Genomic DNA, 24529 nt, shown 5'->3' with positions numbered 1-24529 from the left:
TTGACCTTTATGATGATTAGACCTTTTGGTGTTCTTGCTTTAAGGTGAGTCGTGACTATACCCAAGCTCACATCTCAAGGTAGGCTGTTAGGTGGATAGATGTTATCAATGTGCAGACAAAGCAAACCACCACCACCAACACAAAGTTTTTTATATAAAAAAAAACTTATTTATGGGACATGTAATAGGAGTTGCTACAATTACAAGAGTTGTGGCCTTCTCAAGAACTTATCATCTCCACAACTAGCTTAACATCATTACAAAAAATATTCATAAATATGTTTAGTTAATTTTAGTGATGAATAAATGAACACATATATGTATATGCTAAAATCAATATATGCAAATATTCTTATATGTTTCTATAGAGTGTAACTAAATAGTAACCTTTCTTCACAAGGCAAGAGACCATTTACAAATGCCATTTTATGACTTGTTTCTTTAGGTAAAAATTGACCACCTGTTTCTTTAGGTAAGTGTTACCCACTTGCCATTGTGTAACTTGTTCCTTTAGGTAAGCATTATCCACTTGCCATCATGGAGTGGGTCTAGAGAGAACCCAAGTGTAAAAAATATTTTCATAGTCATTATCAATATCGTCTACATGTGCGTGTGCCTCTCTGCAGAGCTGATCTCTATGCTGATGCAGCTCTATCAGGTAGAGTCCCAAGCATTGTTGGTATGAAAATTCAATCCATCTCATTCCATCCATTCTAAGAATTTCATATTATTGTCATAGTTCGTTGGAAAAATAAAGATCCAGGGCCATAAGACACTAAAACATTTTTTAAAGGGATCTTAATCAATTTTGAAGAAATATTTATTCATTTGTGGTCTCACATCCCATTTTTAACATCAAATAGTACAAAATCTTCTCTTTTGGTAAGGCATATGGTAGTGCATGCTCTTTTTTTCTCTAATCCTTGTGCATCATCCTAAGTCTTCTTTTCCATCATAGGAAAATATATTCACCATCAACCTTTCATGTCTCCTTGGAAATAACTCCTCCCGTCATTAAACTAGATTACCCCTAAATTTCCTGCTTATGTGTGAGCTTCTCCTAGCAAACATAGACTCGATTTCACCTAAACTTATCCATTGTAGGCAAGTACTTCACCTTCAACTTTGTGTGTCTTCTTGGAAACAACTCCATGTCTCATCAATCAGAATCAATTACACCTAAATTTCTTGCTTATGTGTGATTTTAATGTGATCTCCTTGAGATCATATGGGAGCCCTACTCTCTCTTCTATCCCTTGGGTGATTTGAGGATCTCTCTCTCTCTCTCTCTCTCTCTCTCTCTCTCTCTCTCTCTCTCTGATCGAAGGGTTTCTCTTTCAGACTCTTTTAGACCACAATATGGTCTCATCTCTTTCTATTTCTCTCTCTAGTTTGTAGGTTTTTCTTATGGGGGGGAGATACTAAGGTTTAGACTTAAGTAAACTTAGGTGTATAAGTTGCCCATCATTTTATACAAAACATAGTTTTAAGGCAAATATGCATACAAAACATAGGGGGAGGGTGTGAGATATCCTTCTCCTCATAGAGCGAGAGGAGAAGTGCATCCTTCCCCCTTTTTTGTTTTTTAATCTTCACTTTGTACATGGAGGCAAGTTTGTACCTAGCAACTTGAGGCTGTTTTTTGTTAACTAATAGAAGGACCTTGTTTCTGAAAAAAAAAAAACATACCAAGAGTGGGGGCAAGGGAGGGAGGGAGGGAAGGAGGGGGAAACACCTAGGGGGTGTGAGAGGCAAAGAGAAATAATGGTTTACACTTAAGTAAACTTAGGTGTATGAGTTGCTCATTATTTTATACATAACAAGTTTCAAGGTGAATAGGCATAAAAAACATAAGGGCTATACATGATGGTTAATTTAAAATAAGGAAATCCCCTATGCTGTTACATGGAAAATAATTGCATTAGTGAAGTGTGGATATTTATGGATTTATATAATTATTTGCCCAACAAGCTGTGTAAAGAGAACCCTTCATGTGGTGGTTTCGCATTGGACACAAATTTGAGATTTGTTGTACGCTTTTAGTGAATTATAGATTAAAGTTTAAGTAACTTTTTTCAAAAAGTCCAAGTTGTAAATATATACTTCGAGTTTAATTTGATGAGTTGAAATTTAGTCTATTATAATTTATTAGGATTAATATGACTTGAAGAGTTCTGGTGGGTTGTGATGGAACTCTTTTCATCATGTTGGATAAACACAAAGACAAGGATGACCATCACAAAATGTATCTCATTAGATTGGAACTCTTGTTCTTCGATTACTCAAGGCTATCAGTATTTGATCACTCTTTATCAAATGAAACACATATATGTAGACATCTTGTTTTCATAAGCGTTTAATGTTTCACCTATGATAACAATTTTCATTATTGTCTCTATTAGAAATCTTTGCTTTTACTCTTATTATTTTAATAAGAGTCGCTTTAGCACAATCAATACAATACACTCATGTAGCCTCCCCAATGAAATTGTCAAATCCACAAGTTTGGTGAATTGAGTGAAAAATTATAGCATCTACATGAATAAAATCAATATACCACTTATCTAAAAAACAAATCAATGATTTTATTATTGATTCAAAATAAAATGATAAATAAAATCTCAAAGGCCAACTGTTGTAATTCTAAATAAAATGATAGCTAATGTCTTAAAGACCAACGTTGTAATTCTAAGTAAAAGAAAAATATAAATTTTAGCTAGTTAAACCTCAAATATATAAAATAATACACCTCTTGTTATTGTGAAGTATAACTTGCACTAAAATAAAATTAATATACCTCTTGTTATTGGGAAGCATTAGAACTTGCACCAAATAGACTATCAAGATGGTCTTTCACTTTCTTTCTCCCTAGAGGTACAACATTCCAATGCTTAACAACATTTGGTTCTTTATTAAACAAATACCCAACATTTTACAGAAACTAATATGATTTACCATTTATAATTAAAACCTTCAAACCTTTCATATTAAAAACTCGTAGTATGCCAAAATTGATAAATTAGAAAACTGTAGTACTTAAGGTAGGAACAATAACAGTGGCATTGAAATTACCAAAATTTTGTCGACACTAGATGGGCCATCTCTAACAATTAGAGAATTGTGTCAACTAAATGCACCATCTCTACTCTAGCAATTAGAGAATCGTAAACAAATTAACAAAAATATACTAATTAAATAGAAAAAATGGAATTGATTTTTACCATCTCCAACAATTAGATAAATGTAACTTCTTATCCTTTTTCCTTCTTGCAAAACAACATCAGGAAGAGTAGTATGCAAATTATGTGATAGCTTCATTCCCAACTCCAAAGTTGGTTTCCCATCTATAGCATGATGTAAGTATGATGATCTCATGATCATAGTCCTTTATATAAACTTCAAAATTAAAAATTGTTGAGTGGAGATGAAGGTAGCAACACACATAGATGCAATAAGTAAGCAGAGATGCAAAGAAGCACACCACCCAAAGTAGATTGATGAGAACAAATGAAGTATAAGTGAAGTGACATGATAAGGTCACTTACACACTCACTTATAAGAGTGTGTATACACGCTCGAGGGAAAAAACCTCCTAAAGAGGAAAAAAGTACTTAGCCCATTATTAGCCTATGTCCACACACGACTACCATATACATGGTTACAATAATATATCATAAACAATGCTAAAAGTTAAAAAAAAAGAAACACTCACAATGAAACTTCACAACTATGAAGGAACAAGAAAAGCTCATTATATAAAATAAATATTAATTGATTGAAAATTTTACTTTATTAACTTATGCTATAGTTTAATTATAATAACATCTTGAAAATCATTAAAGAAAGTCTTTCTTCAGAAATGTGTACATAGTTTGCATGCATATGTAGAATTGCCATGAAAAAAAGTTTGTTTTGTCACATATGCTTCACTTAAAGTGATGAGTTTCATGAATATCGAGTAGAAAAAATGAAAACAACCCTTAAGCTTATATCATGTGTAGGAAAAAGAGTTAAAAAATGAAAACACGCTAACATTGAGTTTACAACAAAAATAATCCATACAAAAGCATGCAAGAAATATCGACTATAGCAGATTGTAGTTCTCATTTTCATGAGTCACATATCTATTGCGTTAACAATCTGACCAACATTTCCCATTTTTTCCACCACCACTAACCAACAATAACATGCACATATTTGCAAAATTCGTAAGTCTCATACACTGAAATCACCACCATTATAATAAAGACAAAACCTCTACTAAAGCCTTAGACCATAATCTACAAATATCATTTTCTATTTGAAAAATGGAAAGATGAAAAAACCGCAACCATTAGTAGATGTGGGCGATGTTGAAGATACGGGGTTGACTAAAAAATGTAACCACCATTTCCACAATATCATGTCATAGGGTAAGATCATCAAAAGGCTAATAAAAGATGATAAATAAGCAAAGAATTTACATTAACGTGCCTTGGAAATAATTAATCTTTAAATTTTAAATATATATATTTTTGGCCTTCATGCTTAGAGGGCCCTCGAGGCCCTCCAACCTCCTCTCGCCTCCTCCCTTGCTAGAGAACACTGATAGCTCGCCTTGAGAGATCTCCTTGCTCGCCCACCCCACCCTCCTGAGGCCCCCTTCCTCATGAGACAACTACCATGATGGCCATGAGAGCTGCAGATCCAAAGAGAGTAGGACAATGTTGATTGTCTTGAGATCCTACCTGCATACCTTCATACAACCCGTAGGCTTAGACCTTGTACGAAGAGAGGGGTTCCCTTGGACCCTCTCTCCTTGTAAAAAGAGATCCTATGTGCATGCCTCTCGATAACCCATAGGCTTGGACCCTGTACGAAGAGAGGGGTTCCCTTGGACCCTATAGAAGAGAGGGAGAGAGGTGGCCTTAGAGAACCTTGTACAGGAGAGGGAGAGAGAGGACGCCTGGACCTATACGAATAGAGAGAGAGATAGTTAGGTCATTGTGAACCCCACACACGAGACATAGTTTAGGTTGGATGTTATGTACGAGAGTTAGATAAGAATGCCATTGAACCCTAAACCCAGAGAGAGAGAGAGAGAGAGAGAGAGAGAGAGAGAGAGAGAGAGGGGACTATCACCACATGCATTAACATTCTAAATAAGAAAGGATTGTATGGATTAATTGCTAAAAAAAGACCTTTCAAAATGTTAGAGAATATTCTTTACAACTTAATTCAAACAAAAGAAAGTAACAATTATTTTCTAAAAGTTTTACAACCAGAATATGTTGGTTACAACACACACCCACCCACCATCCGACAAGTTACAAGGATGTGTACACCATAGCCAACACAATTTGCCACAAACTTGGGGAATATCACAATTGCTCTATCCACTGAACTGTTGCCGTGTTGACACAAAGCAACATTTAAGTGCCTTGATTATCTAAACACTACTATGCTTATGTTGAATATCTAATCCCATGTGGTGGTGTTTTCTCACAATCATATAAAAGGTATCGGCCCTCATTTGAAAGGTGGTAGAGAGACTCTTATTTCATGTTTGACTCTTAAATAAGAAGGTTGAAAAGGAAGTAGTGGTTTTTCTTCATCCATAAAAAAGAAAACGCAAAGCCATCTCAGCAGCCCATTGAACCGTCTCTTGCATAGGTATAGGTATCCACGTCAGCAGAGGATGCCACGCAGGAACTTGGCGGATTGCAGCGAGGTCGCGGGAATCTCACGTTTTTAGTAGATAGCAGTGAGGTCGCGCTGCCATGGCAAGCGGTGCAAATCACCCGCTCGAAGAAGGCAATTGCTTTCACCAACACCACGAGGAGGACGATTGCACCAGCAGAAACAGCACCAGCAGAAACAACGGCAGTATCAGTAATAACATGGGTGGAGGGCATGCTCCTCCTCCGCCCTTGGCTGGTCCTCCGATGCATCGCTCCCCGTCGCGGCCACAGCTGGACCTGAGTGGAGCAGCCATCCACGGATCGGCCGAGGAGGACCGCACGCCTGCCATCCTCCTCCCCAACCAGAGCGATGACATCTCCCACTTCGCCATCGACATCGGAGGTAACAGCCTCCCCCCCTCTCTCTCTCTCTCACACACACACACACACACACACACACACACAGACACACACACTTGCCGTGCAAGCTCGAATTTGTTTCACCATGCTCCCTCCCAAAAGTTTATAGCTTTTGCAGTAAATTTTGTTATTTTGATCCTTGAAAAATTTACTTTTTCAACTAGTCATTAAGGGTCTGTAATGCCATCAAGGGATCGTTGTTAATCACAAGCTTGTCAGAGTAAGCACACATGATGACGATGTAAAGAAGCTCATTGAGGTAGATATCGAATTGTGGGGTATCAGTTAGATCGAAAGTCTCATTCCATCTGGTGAATTTGACTCTTGGTTCCATCCCCTAGCGTTGAGGCCATTTACGCATGAGTCTAGTCATAGGTAGGATCATAAATTCTTCACACACTTCACAGGAGCAATGCATAGATTGGAATTCAACATACTGGGCAGATTTGAAATGGTGTGCTTGGCAATGGAGAGTTTTCAGATGCCTTTTACCCTTCCTCCCCATGTCTTAGGAGAACACAAGGTCTTGGTTTTCTAATCATATAGGCTACTCAATACAAAAAAAAATTAATTACTTTGCTGACCTAGGACAGAAGTTTTTCAAGTTTCAAAGAAGTTATCATTATTGTCATAGCTTCTTATGTTTTTGTCTTGACATGCAGGGTCATTAATCAAGCTAGTTTACTTTTCAAGGCATTCCGATAGCTCCAAAAAACCATTTAGCAGAAAAAAAGTGCATGGGTTGGAACGACGGAGGGAGATCCTGCATCCGGGTCTACAGCACATTTTTCCTGTTCTTGGTGGTCGTCTTCACTTTGTCAAGTTTGAAACCAGCAAGATCAACGAGTGTATTGATTTTATTCAATCAAAGAAGCTTTATTCAAGCAATGTGTTCTGTAAGCTTTTCTACTCCCTGCTAGTTGGTGTTTTTCTTTTATATGGTATCCCATGCCTTTTTGTAGTTTTTTTTTGAGATAACATTTGTGTGTGTGTGTGTGTGTGTGTGTGGGAATTACAAACAAAAATCACCTCAACAGAGGCACAACCTTATACAAAATCTGCTACCCAGGTCCCAATCTGGGAGCAGACCATCTGCAAAGAAAAGGCCACATGCTTTTCTAGCAAAAGGGGAAACCCATCTCTCCATAGGAAATAGTAGCTTTCTGTGTTCTGAATTAAGCCTTTTTTGTAGTTTTACCATTTATTGGTTCTTTAACTCTCCCCTTCAATAAAGGGACAGTTGAAAGGCAAAACTTTACTCTTTCTCAACCATCAGCAAGTGTCGTCCATGAAAAAGCCTGCTTAAAGTTTGGTTAGTGTTGTGTGCCGGCAAGCATCGTGACCAGCCTTTTGACTTAGGGCTTGGGTTGAGTGGGTCTGGAAGAGAGTTCTTCCAGTGTCCTGTCATTTTTTGACGATCAAAGAATTGCGTTTGACTATTTTTCGACCTCATTGGAAGAAAAAGCACATCAAGAGAATCAAAAGAATTTAGTATTCCTGGACTTGATCAATCTATACGACTACTGTGTGACGTGGTACTTGTGCTATCATTGGACACGACTTTAGCAAGTTACTGGGGAATCTCCACCAAATGGCGAATAGCCAAAACTAAAGAAGAAATGTTATGCAAGTGAACATTCAACTGCTGCAGCTATGTGCAGGCTGAAATCAGAAAAACCCTGGATCTTGCTGCAGATGCTACATGTTGCCTGTTCGAGAGCCCGCTGCTGATTGCTGGGTTCTCAGGTGCTGAATGCCTAAAATGAGAGTGGAGTGTGCTTTAAATAAGCCCACAAGTGTAGGTTTGTTGAAGGTTTGCTGTATTAGCGGAGATGCAAATTTCACATTGTGAAGTTTTTGTCCAAGTTGTAGCCAGTTGATATTGTGTTAATTCTTCTATCTTTAGTGGTGCATATGCCCTATCAACTACCTTTTTGTTGTAATAATTCTTTCTATTTGTTATGATCCTTGGTGCTAGGCTTCATTATGGCTAAGTCTGCCTTGTATCTTCGGAGCTTTGACAGAAACTCAGGACACAGACCTTTGTATGAATGTGTGCTGTGGGGGTGCGTGGGGGGGGGGTGTGGGAGCGTATATTGATACCAAGTTCTACACCCACTATTGGGCACTGATGACGTTAGTGGGGATGTCGTAGTATCTAGTCCATACTATGCATGATGGAGTTGATGGTTTATTGTCTTGTGGATGACTACCATGAGGTTATAAATTGCACTTTTTTATAAGGTGAATTTGGGCATGTTCCTAGATTCATCTAGGTATATATATGTAAGCTCAAGTATAAGAACAAGGTTTGAAACCTTAGGTTGAAAGAAGGCAAGCTCAATAAATATTTGGGAAGAGAGAGCATAAGAACAAACTCTAAAAGTTTAGAGTGACATCCCTTCTCATCTTTGGCCAATAAAATGAACGCTAACTTATCCAATGTATTGTTGATACCTCAATGACCTCCAACAAGAGAGTCATGGGCATCGTCAAGAAGTGCTTGTTGCTTTTCGCTTAGTATGCATGTCTAGCTCTTGTAGAACAACTTGGGTATAGTGACTCGGTTCTGACTAAAGGGCCAATCTATACTAAGTCTCGAATTCCAAAGAATCCTCATACTTTGCCTTCATACTATCTAAATCCTTTTCTTGTATCTCAACTTTCAAGCATAGTGGACTCTTGCAGAGTCTGAATGGTACCTTTGCGACTTATAGCATTGGCAAAGGGGTTATTGTTGCCAGGGATGTATTCAATCATACCTCCAAATTGCTGAAAAATCTAATCCACCTGGCTTGTTTGTCTCTCCATTGGGCATTAGGCATGGTTTGCATCAATTTAAGTACGTGATGATCCGACTTAACTGAGAATTCTCCCCAATAAAGGAATGGCTTCCAATGCTTAAGAGCCGTTATCACCCCCAATAACTCTTTGTTGTACTCTACGTTGTTCAATTTCCGGCTACAATAAGCCATTGGGTGCTAAATTGCTGGCATCGGTAATCACCTCAAAAGGATCATCCCATGAAGCCAACTTGAGAAGAGGCATGTGAATGACCAGCCATCAAATCAGTCCATATATGGCAAAAATCAGCATCCAAATGATACAAATCTCGCATAGCAGATAAGTCTCCATGCGAGGCCATTGAGACTGCAGCTACATAAGGCCTCCTGGATAATGCATCGGCCACCACATTTTTCTTTCCTGGAGTATGCACAATCTGAAAATGAAACATGGAAAGAAAATTTGCCATTCTCATCTGCTTCTCTGAAAGCTTTGTTTGAGATAAAAAGTATCTCAAGCTTTGATGATCTGTCTTGACTACAAATTCAGCCCCAGGAAGATAATGTTTCCATATCTTTAAGGCGTGAATTACAGCCAAGAGCTCTTTCTCATAGATATCCTATGAAGCTCAGCATCATGCAAACGACGGCTCTCGTATGCAACTGCATGCCCTTCTTGATTTAGGACAGCTCCTATGCAATCACCACAAGCATCACATTCAACTACGAATGACTTGTACAAGTCAGGAACAATCAACACGGGTCCACATATGATTGCATGCTTGAGCTGCAAGAAAGCATCCTGTTCCTTTGAAGTCCATTTGAAAGCAGTTTTCTTCTTTGTGAGATCATGTAAAGGAGTGGCAATCATAGCAAAATGCCTTACGAAACGCCTGTAATACGAACATAATCCCAGAAAACTACGTACTTGATGTACGTTTTGCAATTCGGGCCAATTCTGAATGGTCTCTATCTTTGCAGGATCCATTGTAACTCCATTTTTGGATACAATATGACCCAGATAATGAATCTCTGAAAGGAAAAACTCACTTTTCTTGGCATTAATGAACAGTTTATGCCGCCGCAACTCTTCGAACACTGTGACCAAATGAGTTCTGTGTTCCTGCTCATTCTTGGAGAAAACCAAGATATCATCAAAGAATACTCCTGTAAACTTGCGATGGGGTCGGAATATCCTATCCATTATACGATTAAATGTAGCAGGAGCATTGGTGAGACCAAAAGGCATTACAAAAAATTCATATAATCCGAAGGCTGTCCTAAATGCAGTCTTATGGACATCTTGTGGTACCACACGTATCTGGTGATAACCACTCTTCAAATCAAGTCTGCTAAAACAACCGAACCATCAAGCTTATCCAAAATATCATCAATACGCGGAATTGGGAATCTGTTCTTGATGGTAAGCTTGATCAAAGCTCTATAGTCCACACACATACGGAATGATCCGTCGTCCTTTTGAACAAGAATTACAGGAGAGCAGTAAGGTGAGGAACTGGGCTGAACCAAACCTTTCTCTAAAAGCTCGTTTACCTGCTTCATGATCTCTTCTTGTTGTGTAGTACTCACTCGGTATGCGGGTTTGTTAGGAGGAGAACTACCTGGCACAAGATCTATGCGATGATCTTCGGGCCTTTGGGGAGGTAATTCACCTGGCAATGAATCAGCAAAACAGTCGTTGAATGCATGAAGAAAATTCAGCCTATCATTAGACATAGCATCCACATTTTGATGATTTGGTACAAGGCTATCACGAACAAAAACCAAGTACGCAGAAAGACTCTTTTTCATTGCTTTATTAATTTGGATGTGTGATACAAGTGGGATGGAATCCCCTTCTTTGCCAGCATCAATAAAATGCATGGGGCCTTTATGCATAAAAGAAATCATATTGGACTTGTAGTCTTTGCGGGGCTCAAGCCTATGGTGCCACGGCTTGCCCAACAATACATCACATCCATTGAGTGGAGCAACTAGGAAATGTTCATTATCAAGGTAGCCCTGGATATGGATGCGCAACTTCCCTATCAAAGGGGTAACCTGCACCTCTTTACCAATAAATGCAGCTTCAGCTTCAATCTGAGGTCCCATGTTCTCAACCTTAATACCCAATGCAGCTGCCATTTGCATAGAGATGAAGTTATCAGTTGCACAGTCATTAAACATGAATAAGGCGGGCTGATCCTTGATTTGCCCCCAAGCCTTGCAAACCATTCGCTCTTTTGCATCATGACTTGTATTTCCTTGCATAGCAGGAACTGCATGTACATTAGCCTTGGTCTGCTTGTCTTCGTGCTTTGGTTTGCGATTTGGGCATTGTCGAAACATGTGGTCTTTGCTACCACAAGAAAAGCATTTTCCATCCTTGGCATATTGCTCTCTTTGCTCCGAGGTTAAGCCGAATTTGTTCTTCCTTGGGCCCTAATCTTTAGATGTGTATTTTCAGCTTTACCACCCTTGTAGGCCTCCCGGAAGTTCTTTTTAGGTGGCTGTCCACCCTTTTGCAGATTTGGGACAGCCTTGTCTTTCCCTTTGAACCTCCTTGATCCTGTTTAATCTTCAGCACCAATTGCTCCGTAGCAAGAGTAGAAGCTGAGCTGTTGCAAAGTATGTTTCGAGTGCAATTCAATGCCCGATCGATATGCTGGTTGCAGTCTAGAACGAAACTTCCTCTTTCTTTCATCCTCAGTGATTTGCATAAAGGGAGTTACTTCCAGCAACACTTTCCAGAACTTGTTAACATACTGTTGCACACTTTCATTATCTCTTTGCTCCAGCCTGTCCCACTTTTGGGTGAGAGTTTGCTCCGCATTTGGTGGCAAAAACTGAGCATAGAATCTATCCTTAAATTCCTTCCAAGTGGAAATGGGATCCTTGGTGATCTTTTCAGTGATCCACCAATGAGCAGCAGTCTCTTTCAAAAACATGCTAGCATGGCGTACTTTTGACTTTTCCGTGAAGTCCTCGCTAAAAGCAATGTCGAACTGTGCCACAAATGCTAACACTTTAGAAGCATCATGTTCACCATGAAAGACATCAAACTTAACAGATTTGTCACCTGCTTTGAATTCCTTGAGCTTTTTGGCATGAGGTTCATGGTCTTCTCTTTTTCTTTTCCCCTTATCCAACAGGGCAGCCCTATCTGCATGGGCTCCATGGGCCATCATAGAAGTTTCATGAGGCACGGTGGCATGTGCTCCACGAACTTGAAACTCAGATGCATGTGACTTACCTGCATAAGGCAGTGTCTCTTCATGAGACAACTCAGAAGGCAAAATTTTTCTAGAAGCAGACCTGTCACCCCTACCAAGAGATACATGTCTTGAATGCATGTGACTTTCATGCCCTCCATGAGCACTCGCATACATATATCTGTCAGGCTTAGTGCCTTGTGGAGAAGATGCATGTCGAGAGGTGACTGTCACCTCTTCCTTTTGCATAAAAGATTTCAGCCTTTGACATGCGGGATCTCCATGCTTCAAACGAGGTGGATTTCTGAATTTCAGCTCTCCGTCATCCCCCTCTTTGATATCACCTTTGCGGAGGAGGTAGGCAAGTGCCAACTCCCTTGGCTTCTTGCCCACTTCCCGTGCCATAGACTCAAAAGTTACATCTACCATTGCATTAGCCTTCCTGGCTTCAATAGCACTTTGCACATGGGGATCTTCATGCAAAAACTTTAACTCTTGCTCTTGAGCCTGCAGAAGTTTTCTCATATGTTCCATTTCAGCCCTCATAGCATCAGGCTCTTGTTCAAGCATGATTGTCTTTCCTGGAGACAGTTGACCCTTTGATTCACTATCATTAACCCTTTCAAGGGGCTTGTGTCTTCCTCGCAGGGCATCAGACTCACGAGAGGCACTAGATGGACCCCTCGAATTTGGCACTTCCAAAGGGTTGCCTTGGCTGTCCATTGTGTTTAAGTGTGCTAAACGCGGGATGTCCAGTACACAGGTTCGTTTCCCCACTAGGAAGAGGGAAACAACCGTGCTCTGATACCAATGAAACCGATCCCGTCAAGTGGGAAGACTCCGTTGGACACCCACACGCGTAATAGCACAACTTTAAAACCACAATTTGAAATGGACAACTTAATACAACTTGAAATTGAAATGAAATGAAATGGAAAGATGGACACCAGCACTGGGGCCGGAACGGGCGGACCCCCCCCCCCTCAATATATGATATATTTATTGGGAGTATTTAACAAATACAATGCTCCATGGGTTCCAAGAACCAGATGATGTCCATGTACATATGAATACAGTACCAAACAAATAGGCTCGAAGTCGAAATTCGAAGTAGATGCTCGAAGTAGAACGACCACTAGTGTGGTCCAATCTCTACGGTCCTGTGCTTTCACTGGACTCTGCGGAGAGCGCCTCACTGGTGTTCCGAGACCATGCACAAACAGGCACTCTCGTACTAACGCCTGGCTCTCCCGATCTCAGCACCTTTGGTCCGAGGTTCTCCAATAGAGCTTGGACTACCCGGCACCGAACGGGTGTTACCGTGGGGAATGAATCCCTTATCAGATTTAACACAAAGTACTTTATTTAAATCTGAAAATTCACTTACTTGTGGATGGCAGAAGGAAATCCAATAGTGTGAGTACGCAGTTACTTGAGAGAAACTCCATGATGCAGCAACACATCGAGAGAAGTAGCTGCCCGGAGTAAAGTATAGCCTTCTGGCTACAGGAGCTCAACCATCAACAGGAGGAACAGCAGCTGTGCACGGAAGGTACAGCCGCCTGAAGCGAGGATGAGCAGCTTGTAGAGGATGGAGATGTGGCCGCTTGTTTATAACGTACAGCTGTCGGCCACCTAGCTGTAGTAGCACTGTTGTTGGAGATAAGCACACGCCCACAGCCTGCTGACGATGAATTTACAGCCAGCTGCTGCAGCTAGGCGTAGTATAGGCGCCTGAAGATAGAGCACTTTGCTGGCTGGAAAACAGGCGCACAGCCAGCTGATGGACAGTAGGCGCCTGGCTGTAGCCTGCGCAGCCTGGGGTACAGAGAATACAGCGCCCGTTGAAGGACTAGCGCAACCACCTGTAGCCTGTAGAGCCGCTAGCAACGATGGAGGAGGAAGCACCACTCAAGATCATGCGCCGGCTGATTGCAGAGCACAGTCGCCTTTGAATTTTGCTCAGCCGTCAGCAAGCGATGGAGCGCAGCAAAAACGGAAGGTGATGGAGGCGCACAAAATCATATCTTCAAGGTGGTCGTGGAGCTTCTTTTATTAAGGTTGGAGAGGGAGTGATACAACTAGTGCTGGCTGGCTCCCCACACTTGCATGTGGACGGCCAGCTCTTTGGGGGTGTGGGTAGGTGACCATGCACCCACCCCCACACACTCACTTAAGTGGGGCTCCCCACCTTGGCCCCTAAGTGGGTGCCCAAAGGGGTTGCCCACTTTTAAGTGAGTGAACAAATGACCTTATAAAATAAAGGTTAAAATATGAAATACAACATGTGCGATATACTTACCACCTGTTCACATGCACCAAAATTCGTCAGAATACAAAACAGACTTAATGACTCACTGGTAGGCGTCCCCACTTAGTAAGTAACACGTCAAGCAGGCAAACACAAAAATACATGTCATGCGAAAACAGTTTCAAACATGCAAAACATGTGTGCATGTGCAAATAGTATCATGGACATAGCTCCCGTTCATGGAACAAGTACAAAATATCTGTCGGGCACGACGTAAAACATAAAAACCTGATCTTCCTATGGAGTGACAGTCCCATAGGTAAGACACAGTTCCAGGCACGAGTCTCCCTATGGTGTGACAGTCCCATAGGCAAAACACGGCACGAATACTAGCTCTTCCATGGCGTGACAATCCCATGGGTCGAACACAGTCCAGGTCATACACGGGTGGCACCAGTCTGGCTCCCGTCTATGTCAGCAAAATACTGGCCTCTTCACATGAGACACTGGCCTGGCCTCAAGTGAACGAGACTCAAAATCTGGAGATGGACCAAATGGTCGGCCAATTGGTGACATCAAACAGGCAAACACAAGAATACAAGTCATGCGAAAACAGTTCCAAACATGCAAAACATGAATGCATGTGCAAACAGTAACATGGACATATCTCCCGTTCATGGAACAAGTACTGAACATTTCTGTCGGGCACAATGATGGCACGACAGAAAACATAAATCCCGGTCTTCCTATGGAGTGACAGTACCATAGGTAAGACAGAGATCTAGGCACGAGCCTCCCTATGGAGTGACAATCCCATAGGCAAGACATGGCACAAATACTGGTCCTTCCATGGCGTGACAATCCCATGGATAGAACATAGTCCAGGTCATACACGGATGGCACCAGTCTGGCTCCCGTCCATATGACACCATCCTGCTAACACACGGGTGGCACCAGTCTGGCTCCCGTCCATGTTATACAAAATACTGGCCCCTTCACATGAGACACCGGCCTGGCCTCAAGTGAACGAGACACAAATCTGGAGATGGACCAAATGGTCGGCCAATTGGTGACATCCCCCCGGGCTTCTAAAGAGTTGTCCTCAACTGAAAAGCCTCAAGATATGCCTGCAATAGTTGTGGGTAATCAACAAAATAATCCTCGTTTACCCACTTTGCATCAATGGGCAAATAATTCTTGAATTTCACAAGGTATCTCCTGGAAAGCTTTCCTGCAGGTTGCTTCCTCTCCTTGTGAAAGACAATCTGTTCTGGCTGGAGGATTTCCTCAAGCTCATCAATCTTTGGCGGATCTTCCGTGATAGGCTCGTCAGGATCTGGCCCGACATATTTCCGAAAAAGACTCACATGAAATGCATTGTGAATCTTCCAATGACTAGGTAAAGCAAGCCTGTATGACACTTTGGTTTGCTCGTTGAGGCTCCCGCCCATCCCTGCTTGCGCTTCCTGCACACCTGCGCCCCCCGCCTACCTACCTGCTTGTCCCCTCACGCCCCCCTCGTTCCTCGCGCCTTCTCTTGCCCCCCCCCCCCCCCCGCCTGCTGTCGCTTCTGCGCCCCCCTCCCACGCTACTCTGCCCGCCGCCCCTCCTATTGCCCCCTCCGCCTGCTTTCGCTGCTGCGCCCCCCTCCCTCGCTGCACTGCCCGCCGTCCCTCCTCGCCATCGCGCTTCCCCTCCTCCTTCGCGCCCACCTCCCCTCTGCAGCGCCCCGACGCCCCCCTCCGCCAGCATTTCTCCTCCCCGCCCCTCTTGCGCGTAGCTTCCGCCCCCCCCCCCCCCAGGGCTTCTCCCTCGCCACTTCAGCTCCCCCCCTCCCCTTTCTTGCTGACTTCCGCCCCCAGGGGGTTCTCCGGCCTTCGTCTTCCCCCTCTCTGTGCAGCTCGTTTCTTGCAGGATCTCCGCTTTCGCCTCGCCTTCGCCTTAGCTTCAGACTCTGATGGAGGCTCCTCCCGCCCCGCCTCAGAGGGACTCATCTGCAGCCCCCTCGCCCGCCCCTGAGGACACCCCCATCAGGCTTTCTCTTTCGCCGGAAGAGGAAGCGAGCCTCACCGCAGAGGTGGCTCATTCCACCATCTGCCGTATAGTCGGCACTCGCCCCAGCAGAGGGGAGATCCGGGATCTTCTCCAGGCCCGCCTTCTTGCAGATGTGGGCAAGATCCTAGACGTACAGCTACTGGGCCGTGGACATTATCAGATCGAGTTCGAGACCGCCCAGAGCGTGGCCAAGGTCCTTGCCATGAGTCCCCTTGACATCAGGGGTGCTCGGGCTTTCTTCAGACCTTGGCAGCATGGCTTTGACCCAGCAGCGGGCGGCTGAGCAAGGAGAGCGCCTTTTTCATGTTACAGTTTGCTTCCCTGGACTCCGCCGGGAGTATCTTCCGCTCCTCTCTCGGCTAGGAGCATTTGTGGGCTCGGTACTAGAGACTGGCCCCACAGCAGCTTCAGTGGTGGCCAGAGCAGCTGGGCTACCTTCCGTCAGAGTTTTGGTGTCTGACATCTCCTCCCTTCCTAAGGTCATTCAGCTACCTAAGATAGGGGGGGATGGATTGATTAGAGAGTGGAGTTCTCGGGGCCCGAACCAGTGCTTCATTTGCAGGCAGGTCGGTCATCTGGCCAAGGCCTGCCCTCGCAGGAGACCTCGACCCTCACCGGAGTTTTCTCATCATGTGAGCGATCTGGAGGTGACAGATGTGATAGGCCGGCTATGGGAGTTGGCTCATTTTTTCTTGGATCCCGGGAGTGTGGATGCCTCAAGGATTCGTCATTTGGTCGTGCGTATAGTGGTAGACGTAGCACGCGACCCTGGATATGTATGTATACACGAGGTTGCTCTGTCAGAGCGGGAGGCAGTCGCCATGGGCCACAGCCACTGGCGCCTGATCCGTGATTCTTACAGTACACCGGGTGGGCAGATTCGCAGCCGCTCGGATGGGGACTACTCTCCATCCAAGCCGCTTGCGAAGGCCCGCCGTACGGCTGAGACAGCATCCACCTCAGCAAGTCATCCATGAGGATCATCTCATGGAATGTACAGGGCCTGGGCGGAGCACATTTTATACGCTATCATGGTTGCTTGAGGCAGGAGCTTCAGAGATGCTTGGTTGGTGGCAGCATTGATATTTTGATGATGCAGGAGCACCACTTGGGTGAGAGCAGGATCCGGAGATATGGTTCGGTGATGCCTGGTAGATGGGATACCTTTTGGTCTGCAGGGTTTGGTCCTTTGGGTGGACAGGGAGGAGTATGCATGGTCATTGCATATGTATGGCGGCAGGCCATTGTGGATCGAGGGATCATTGTGCCTGGTAGAGCACAGTATGTCATTCTGAGGATGCATGATGAGCTGTTGGGCGTGCTCAACGTCTATGCGCCTAATCATGCTAGTGCCAGAGCAGAGTTCTGGACCGAGGTTACGGATGCATTGCCAGAGGCCGCACATTGGTGTGTCGGGGGAGACTTCAACATGCTTGAGGACCCGGCCGATAGGGTGGGAGGTAGTCATGTTACAGTGCACGGCACGGAGCTTGCAGCTTGGGACCGGTTTTGCATGTCACTGAGGATCACTGATGCATGGCAGCATGGGGCCTTCTCCCGCTCTCAGGACAGTCTTAGTTTCTCTCGGTCGGATCGCCGACAGGGAGGGACTAATCTATCACGGATTGATCGCTTTTATGTGGGCGACTGGTTAGGGGAGCGAGGGGGCTCCGTCGGCATTCTCGCTGGCACTTCATTTTCAGATCATGCGCCAGTTATCCTGATATTGGAGGAGAGGACACGGGAGCCCAGCTTGCAGTTGAGGATCCCAGAGAGGGTACTTACAGATCCCAGTCTCGCTGAGGACATTGAGAGGATTTGGCATGATAGTCAGTGCTCTGACCAGGATGCAGCAGGCCAGTGTGCCCAGGGACTCATCGAGCTTAGCTCTTTTCTGCACGCTGCAGCTTTGACACGGCTGGGAGAGATTCGCGAGCGGGAGCATCGGCTGAGACGCAGCCTTGCTTTGCTACAGTGCCTTCAGGAGCAGCAGCCTGCATGTGAGTGGTTGGCGTCACAGCTGAGCTAGGCACGCCAGGAGGTTAGAGAGGCAGAGGAGCAGAGACATGAGTTTTACTATCGTCGTCAGGCCTCTCAGTGGACGCAGCTTGGTGATAGAGTGACTGGGGAGTTTTTTGAGATCACTGGACCCCGCCATGCTCGGGCAGGAGTCCGTCAGCTTGGTAGACCGGATGGATCGGTAGCTACTGAGCTCGGGGAGATCAGAGCCATTGCCACTGCATTTTATAGAGACCTGCTTTCAGCGGAGCCAGCCACTGAGGATAGAGATGCTTGCAGATAGACTGTGTGGGCCCATGTGCAGAGGCGGGTCACAGATCGTATGCGTACAGTTCTTGGTGCGCCTCTTTCAGAGATTGAGCTTGCCGAGGCCTTGAGGGTCCTGCCGCGACATAGTTGCCCAGGGGAGGACGGACAGACGCCGGCCTTTTTTATGCGCTATTGGGACCTTTTGGGGCCAGGCCTCTGCAGGGGCTTTCAGTATGTTTTGGACACTGGGGTGATGCCACAGAGCTTTTCAGAGGGCTTGATCTTTCTTATCCCCAAGGGGGAGGGAGTATCAGATGATATTCGGCATTGGAGGCCTATTACAATTCTCAACACTGTCTACAAGGTCTTAGCAAAGGCTTTGAGTTTGAGGATCCAGCCCTTTCTGGGGGAGTTGATTCATGCTACCCAGACAGGATTCGTCAAGGAGCGCAGTATCCTTGACAACATCTTTACTTTCTGGGAGGCGATGGCCCGAGCTAGATTTCTTGGCGAGGACTTGGTCGTGATGCTTCTCGATTTTGAGAAGGCATACGATAGAGTTGATTGGGGTTTCTTAGAGGGCACTATGCTTCGCCTTTGAGCCAGGATGGATCAGAGGGGTGGCAGCTCTATACTCCACAGCTCGTAGCCAGGTGTTGATTGCAGGAGGACGGGGGCCGAGTTTTGAGCTGACCAGATCAGTCCGACAGGGGTGTCCCCTCGCCCCTTTTCTTTTTCTCTTCTTTGCGGAGGCTATGAGCATGTATTTGACGGCAGAGGAGGTTGGTTTGAGAGGACTCCAGCTCCCAGTCCGGGGGGAGGACCTGCTTGATGCTGAGTTTGCAGACGACACAGGCTTATTTTTGCATGGCCATGAGGCCAATCTTCTTCGGGCAGAGCAGTCGCTCCAGGTTTTTAGTGCAGCTTCGGGAGCATTGATCAATTGGCGCAAGACAGTGGCCTTTTGGATCAGTAGTGCTCCCACTCCGGCATGGAGCCCGGACCTCGGTTTTAGATGGATTCCTCCTGGCACAGCAGTGCGGTATTTGGGATGCCAGATTGGACTAGATTTGTCACCTGAGCAGCAGATTGCCCTGCTTCTGAGCATTCGGAAGAAGCTTTTGTATTGGAGTACAGCCCGACTATCCTTGGCTGGGAGGGTGGTGGTGGCAAATCAGGTGCTGTTAGCGACCATGTGGTACATTACGTCTTGCTGGATCTTCTCGAGCTCTTGCATCAGCCAGGTATAGAGGCTGATCAGGAACTTTCTTTGGTCTGGGCGGGACGGTCAGCCAGCCCGGGCAAAGGTTGCATGGGCAATTATTACACTTCCGCTGGCTCAGGGAGGCTTGGGCATTATAGATCCAGTTGATCAGAGTAGAGCCTTATTGGGGAAGCTTATTGTTCGGGGGCTGCTTCCAGGCGCTGTGCCTTGGAAAGAGCTTCTCTTGCAGCGGCTGCAGGCTCGGGCTCCCCCAGCAGGGGGCACTTGGGCACCAGAGATTCGCTGGATCTTCATAGAGATGAGGAGGACAGGCCTCAGTAGAGGATGGGAGGACAGATTTGCTACGAGTATCCTGAGAGCTTGGGAGCTGCTGAGACCGGGGCTCTCTTAGCGACCTCCTTCTTGTGTTGAGGAGCGGGCTAGACAGCCGCTCATCTGGAGCCCAGCGGTTCGCACAGAGCAGGGTCATATGCTGGGTTCTCGGCCTCGTCTAGCCTGGGGACCTTTAGCGGCAGGCCCAGCACGCAGTTTTGGAGACTGGCAGGCCTTCTGCAGTCTCCCAGAGGAGATCCAGGTGGAGAGGCTGAGTCACTTCAGAGGGGGGTTGATTATGAGGGATGATATTCAGGAGGCACTCACAGAGGAGTGGTTCACGCCTTTCGAGCCAGTGGCCCCACGGTGGATGGGAGCCTTTACTCAGTTGGAGATCCTGATTGCTGTCAGAGCTTGCACTGAGGATGGCAGATGCCTCTACTATGAGATTCAGGATGAGGGCAGACTTCAGAGAGTGGAGGTGGAGTCGCCTTTGGTTGTAGAGTGCACCTTTCAGAGGATACGGGTAGTGGCCGCCGCTTCTCGGAAGTGGCATATTGACCCCGACCCTGCTGATGTGCTCCCGGATTGGCGCATATGGGCATATGCAGCGCGCCCCTTGGCCCGGTTACAGTGGGACTCGGGGGAGTACGAGTGGCATGATCCTTATGCATCCCTTGAGGCCACAGAGATCACCTTTCTTCAGTATACTGTTCGGCTGGGGAGGCATATTTTGACGGCGAGGAGGATGGTCTCTCGAGCTGCAGCGGGGCATTGGCGGCTGCAGGGATTCTCACAGGAGTTCCTGGAGGATTTTTGGGCTCGGCTCTGGGCTAGTCGACAGGCCCGCAGGATCTCGACTTTCCAGGGCTGGTCGCCCACAGGGGCTCAGCAGTTGGCACCTGGCTTGTTTACAGCGGTCTTCCGGCGGCCTGCGTCCGATGCGGCCACCCTATGGAGACACAGAGACATTGCCTTTGGGATTGCCCTCAGGCGCAGCAGATTTGGTTGCGGATGCTGCGTATTCTGGCCCCCCTCTCTCCAGAGGGTATGTTTACGTGGGGTGCCGCTGCTTGGTCGACTTCGTCAGGGCCTGCTATGGGCTATGAGATGGAGCAGGACAGTCAGGCCATCAGATTCATTAGGGGCCAGCCTCGCCTGGTTCCGGCACCGGATTTCTCGTCCGCCAGCTGGACACAGGAGAGGGATTTACGATGGGAGCTCCTCAGCAGCCTCACCATCTGGTTCACCTGGAGGGCCCGGTGTTTCACGGCCTTTGAGGGGAGACTGGAGCCACCAGCAGAGACTGTACGGGGGATTTGGCAGGAGTTGATCCATACCCTGCGAGGACAGTACGACCGCATCCGGGGCGACTCGGACGAGGCGATCTTGCGGCGCCAGGCCTTTCACACCACCTGGCGCAGCGGCCCCTTCTACACCTTACACACGGGATCCCCCCGTTGGCATTATAGGCCACGTGTTTGGCTATTCCCCCCCCCTATTGTATGATTTACCCCCTCAGTCCTTAGTACTGATGCTTGTATTTTGCAGCACCTAGGGAGAGTCTCCCGGGCTGCCTTGCTGTATTCACTGCTCTGTTTCTCTTATGAGCAGGAGAGATCTTTTGTAGCCCTACGGGCGTTTTTTTTTATAACTAATGAAAGGTTCTTTTCTCGGGGAAAAAAAAAGCCTGTATGACACTTCATTGATCTTTTGAATCACCTTGAAGGGTCCATAATAGCGAGGAGAAAGCTTAGGATATGATCCTTCTCGTCCTGGCCTCTTCCGAAGCCTAGCTTTCTCAAATTTCAGCAAAACCCAATCACCTTCTTTGACTTGCATGTCCCTTCTATGCTTGTCAGCAGCCATTTTATGCTTATCTTGTGACCTTGCAATGGCTGTGCGGACTTGAGCAAAGGTTACATCCAAGTCACGTACATACTCATCAGCTGCAAAAATCTCATCCTTTGTACGAAGGATGGGTGGCAATACTACTCTGCCATAGATAATCTCAAACGGGGCCTTTCCCGTGGAGGCATGGATCGTATTGTTGTAGGCAAACTCAACAAGTGGAAGATACTTCTCCCATGGAGTCTTTTGATTTGCCACATAACACTTCAACAAATCCAACACGGCTGAATTTGCAGCTTCACTTTGGCCATCTGTTTGGGGATGATAAGCTGATGAAAACTCAAGTTTAGTGCCCATGTTATCAAATAAAGCCCTCCAGAAGAGGCTCGTAGTCCTGGGATCTCTATCCCCAACAATGGATTTAGGCATACCATGATGTTTGAAAATATTAGCAAGGAAAAGCTTTACCATATGATCAACTTTAATGGTTTTCTTGACGGGCAAGAAATAAGCTTGCTTGCTAAACCTGTCCACAATGGTCCAAATAGCATCATTCCCATGCTGGGATCTAGGCAAGTCCATAATAAAATCCATAGTAATACTTTCCCAAGGTTGCGAGGGAATAGGCAATGGCTGAAGCAAACCTGGAGGTTTTTGCCTGTCAAATTTCACCTTTTGGCAAGTAATACATGCACGTACATATGCCTCAATGTCTTTACGTATGCTTGGCCAAAGGAAATATCTCTCAATCATGCGTATAGTGGGCATGATACCTCTATGACCAGCATAAGGTGGAGCGTGACATTCCTCCATAACCTTTGGACGCAAATCCTTCACCACACATAGGCAGTTATCCTTCATAACCCTCGTTGATAACATAAGAGGCATGTGAGTGACCAGCCATCAAATGAGTCTATATATGGCAAAAATCAGCATCCAAATGATACAAATCTCGCATAGCAGATAAGTCCCCATGAGTGGCCACTGAAACTGCAGCCGCATAAGGCCTCTTGGATAATGCATCTGCCACCACATTTTTCTTTCCCGGAGTATGCACAATCTGAAAATGAAACATGGAAAGAAAGTTTGCCTTTCTCATCTGCTTCTCTGAAAGCTTTGTTTGAGATGGAAAGTATCTCAAGCTTTGATGATCTGTCTTGACTACAAATTCAGCCCCAAGAAGATAATGTTTCCATATCTTTAAGGCATGAATTACAGCCAAGAGCTCTTTCTCATAGATATCCATATGAAACTGCAGCCGCATAAGGCCTCCTGGATAATGTATCTGCCACCACATTTTTCTTTCCCGGAGTATGCACAATCTGAAAATGAAACATGGAAAGAAAGTTTGCCATTCTCATCTGCTTCTCCGAAAGCTTTGTTTGAGATAGAAAGTATCTCAAGCTTTGATGATCTGTCTTGACGACAAATTCAGCCCCAAGAAGATAATGTTTTCATATCTTTAAGGCATGAATTACAGCCAAGAGCTCTTTCTCATAGATATCCATATGAAGCTCACCATTATGCAAATGACGGCTATGCAACTGCATGCCCTTCTTGATTTAGGACAGCTCCTATACAATCGCCACAAGCATCACATTCCACTACGAATGACCTTTGTAAGTCGGGAACAATCAATACGGGTCCACATATGATAGCATGCTTGAGCTGCAAGAAGGCATCTTGTTCTTTTGGAGTCCATTTGAAAGTGGTTTTCTTCTTTGTAAAATCATGTAAAGGGGTGGCTATCATAGCAAAAATGCCTTATGAAACGCCTATAATATGAACATAATCCCAGAAAACTACGTACTTGATGTACGTTTTGCAATTCTGGCCAATTCCGAATGGTTTCTATCTTTGCAGGATCCATTGTTACTCCATCCTTGGATACAATGTGACCCAAATAATGTATTTCTGAAAGAAAGAACTCACTTTTCTTGGATTAATGAAAAGTTTATGCTTCCGTAACTCTTCGAACACTGTGACCGAATGAGTTCTATGTTCCTGCTCATTCTTGGAGAAAACCAAGATGTCATCAAAGAATGCACCTATGAATTTGCGATGGGGTCGGAATATCCTATCCATCATACGATTAAATGTGGCAGGAGCATTGGTGAGACCAAAAGGCATCACCAAAAATTCATATAATCCAAAAGCTGTCCTGAATGCAGTTTTATGGACATCTTGTGGCACCACTCGTATTTGGTGATAACCACTCTTCAAATCAAGACGGCTGAAACAAGTCGAGCCATCAAGCTTATCCAAAATTTCATCAATACGCGGGATTGGGAATCTATTCTTGATGGTAAGCTTATTTAAATCCCCTTCCTTGCCGGCATCAATGAAATGCATGCGGCCTCTATGCATAAAAGAAATCATGTTTGTCTTGTACTCTTTGCGGGGCTCAAGCCTACGATGCCATGGCTTGCCCAGCAATACATCACATCCATTAAGTGGTGCAACTAAGAAATGCTCATTATCAAGGTAACCCT

The 24529-nt window shown here is 45.2% G+C and overlaps 1 protein-coding gene across 3 annotated transcripts in view; it reads left to right on the top strand.

The window, feature by feature from the left end:
• The first annotated feature begins 5543 nt into the window (after nucleotides 1–5543).
• PANK2 (pantothenate kinase 2) overlaps nucleotides 5544–24529 on the top strand; it is a 186611-nt gene continuing 167625 nt past the window's right edge. For all 3 annotated transcript variants that reach the window (XM_086783647.1, XM_086783648.1, XM_086783646.1), the window contains exons 1-2: nucleotides 5544–6063; nucleotides 6743–6976. In XM_086783647.1, coding sequence (XP_086639773.1) covers nucleotides 5760–6063; nucleotides 6743–6976 — 538 coding nt within the window. In that variant the 5' untranslated portion in view covers nucleotides 5544–5759. The remainder of the gene's footprint in view (nucleotides 6064–6742; nucleotides 6977–24529) is intronic.

The sequence above is a fragment of the Cibotium barometz genome, chromosome 46 (genome assembly GCF_041138505.1).
Source record: "Cibotium barometz isolate CiBa-2024 chromosome 46, ASM4113850v1, whole genome shotgun sequence".
NCBI classification, from domain to species: Eukaryota; Viridiplantae; Streptophyta; class Polypodiopsida; order Cyatheales; family Cibotiaceae; genus Cibotium; species Cibotium barometz.
This window is presented reverse-complemented; position numbering and strand designations above follow the sequence as displayed.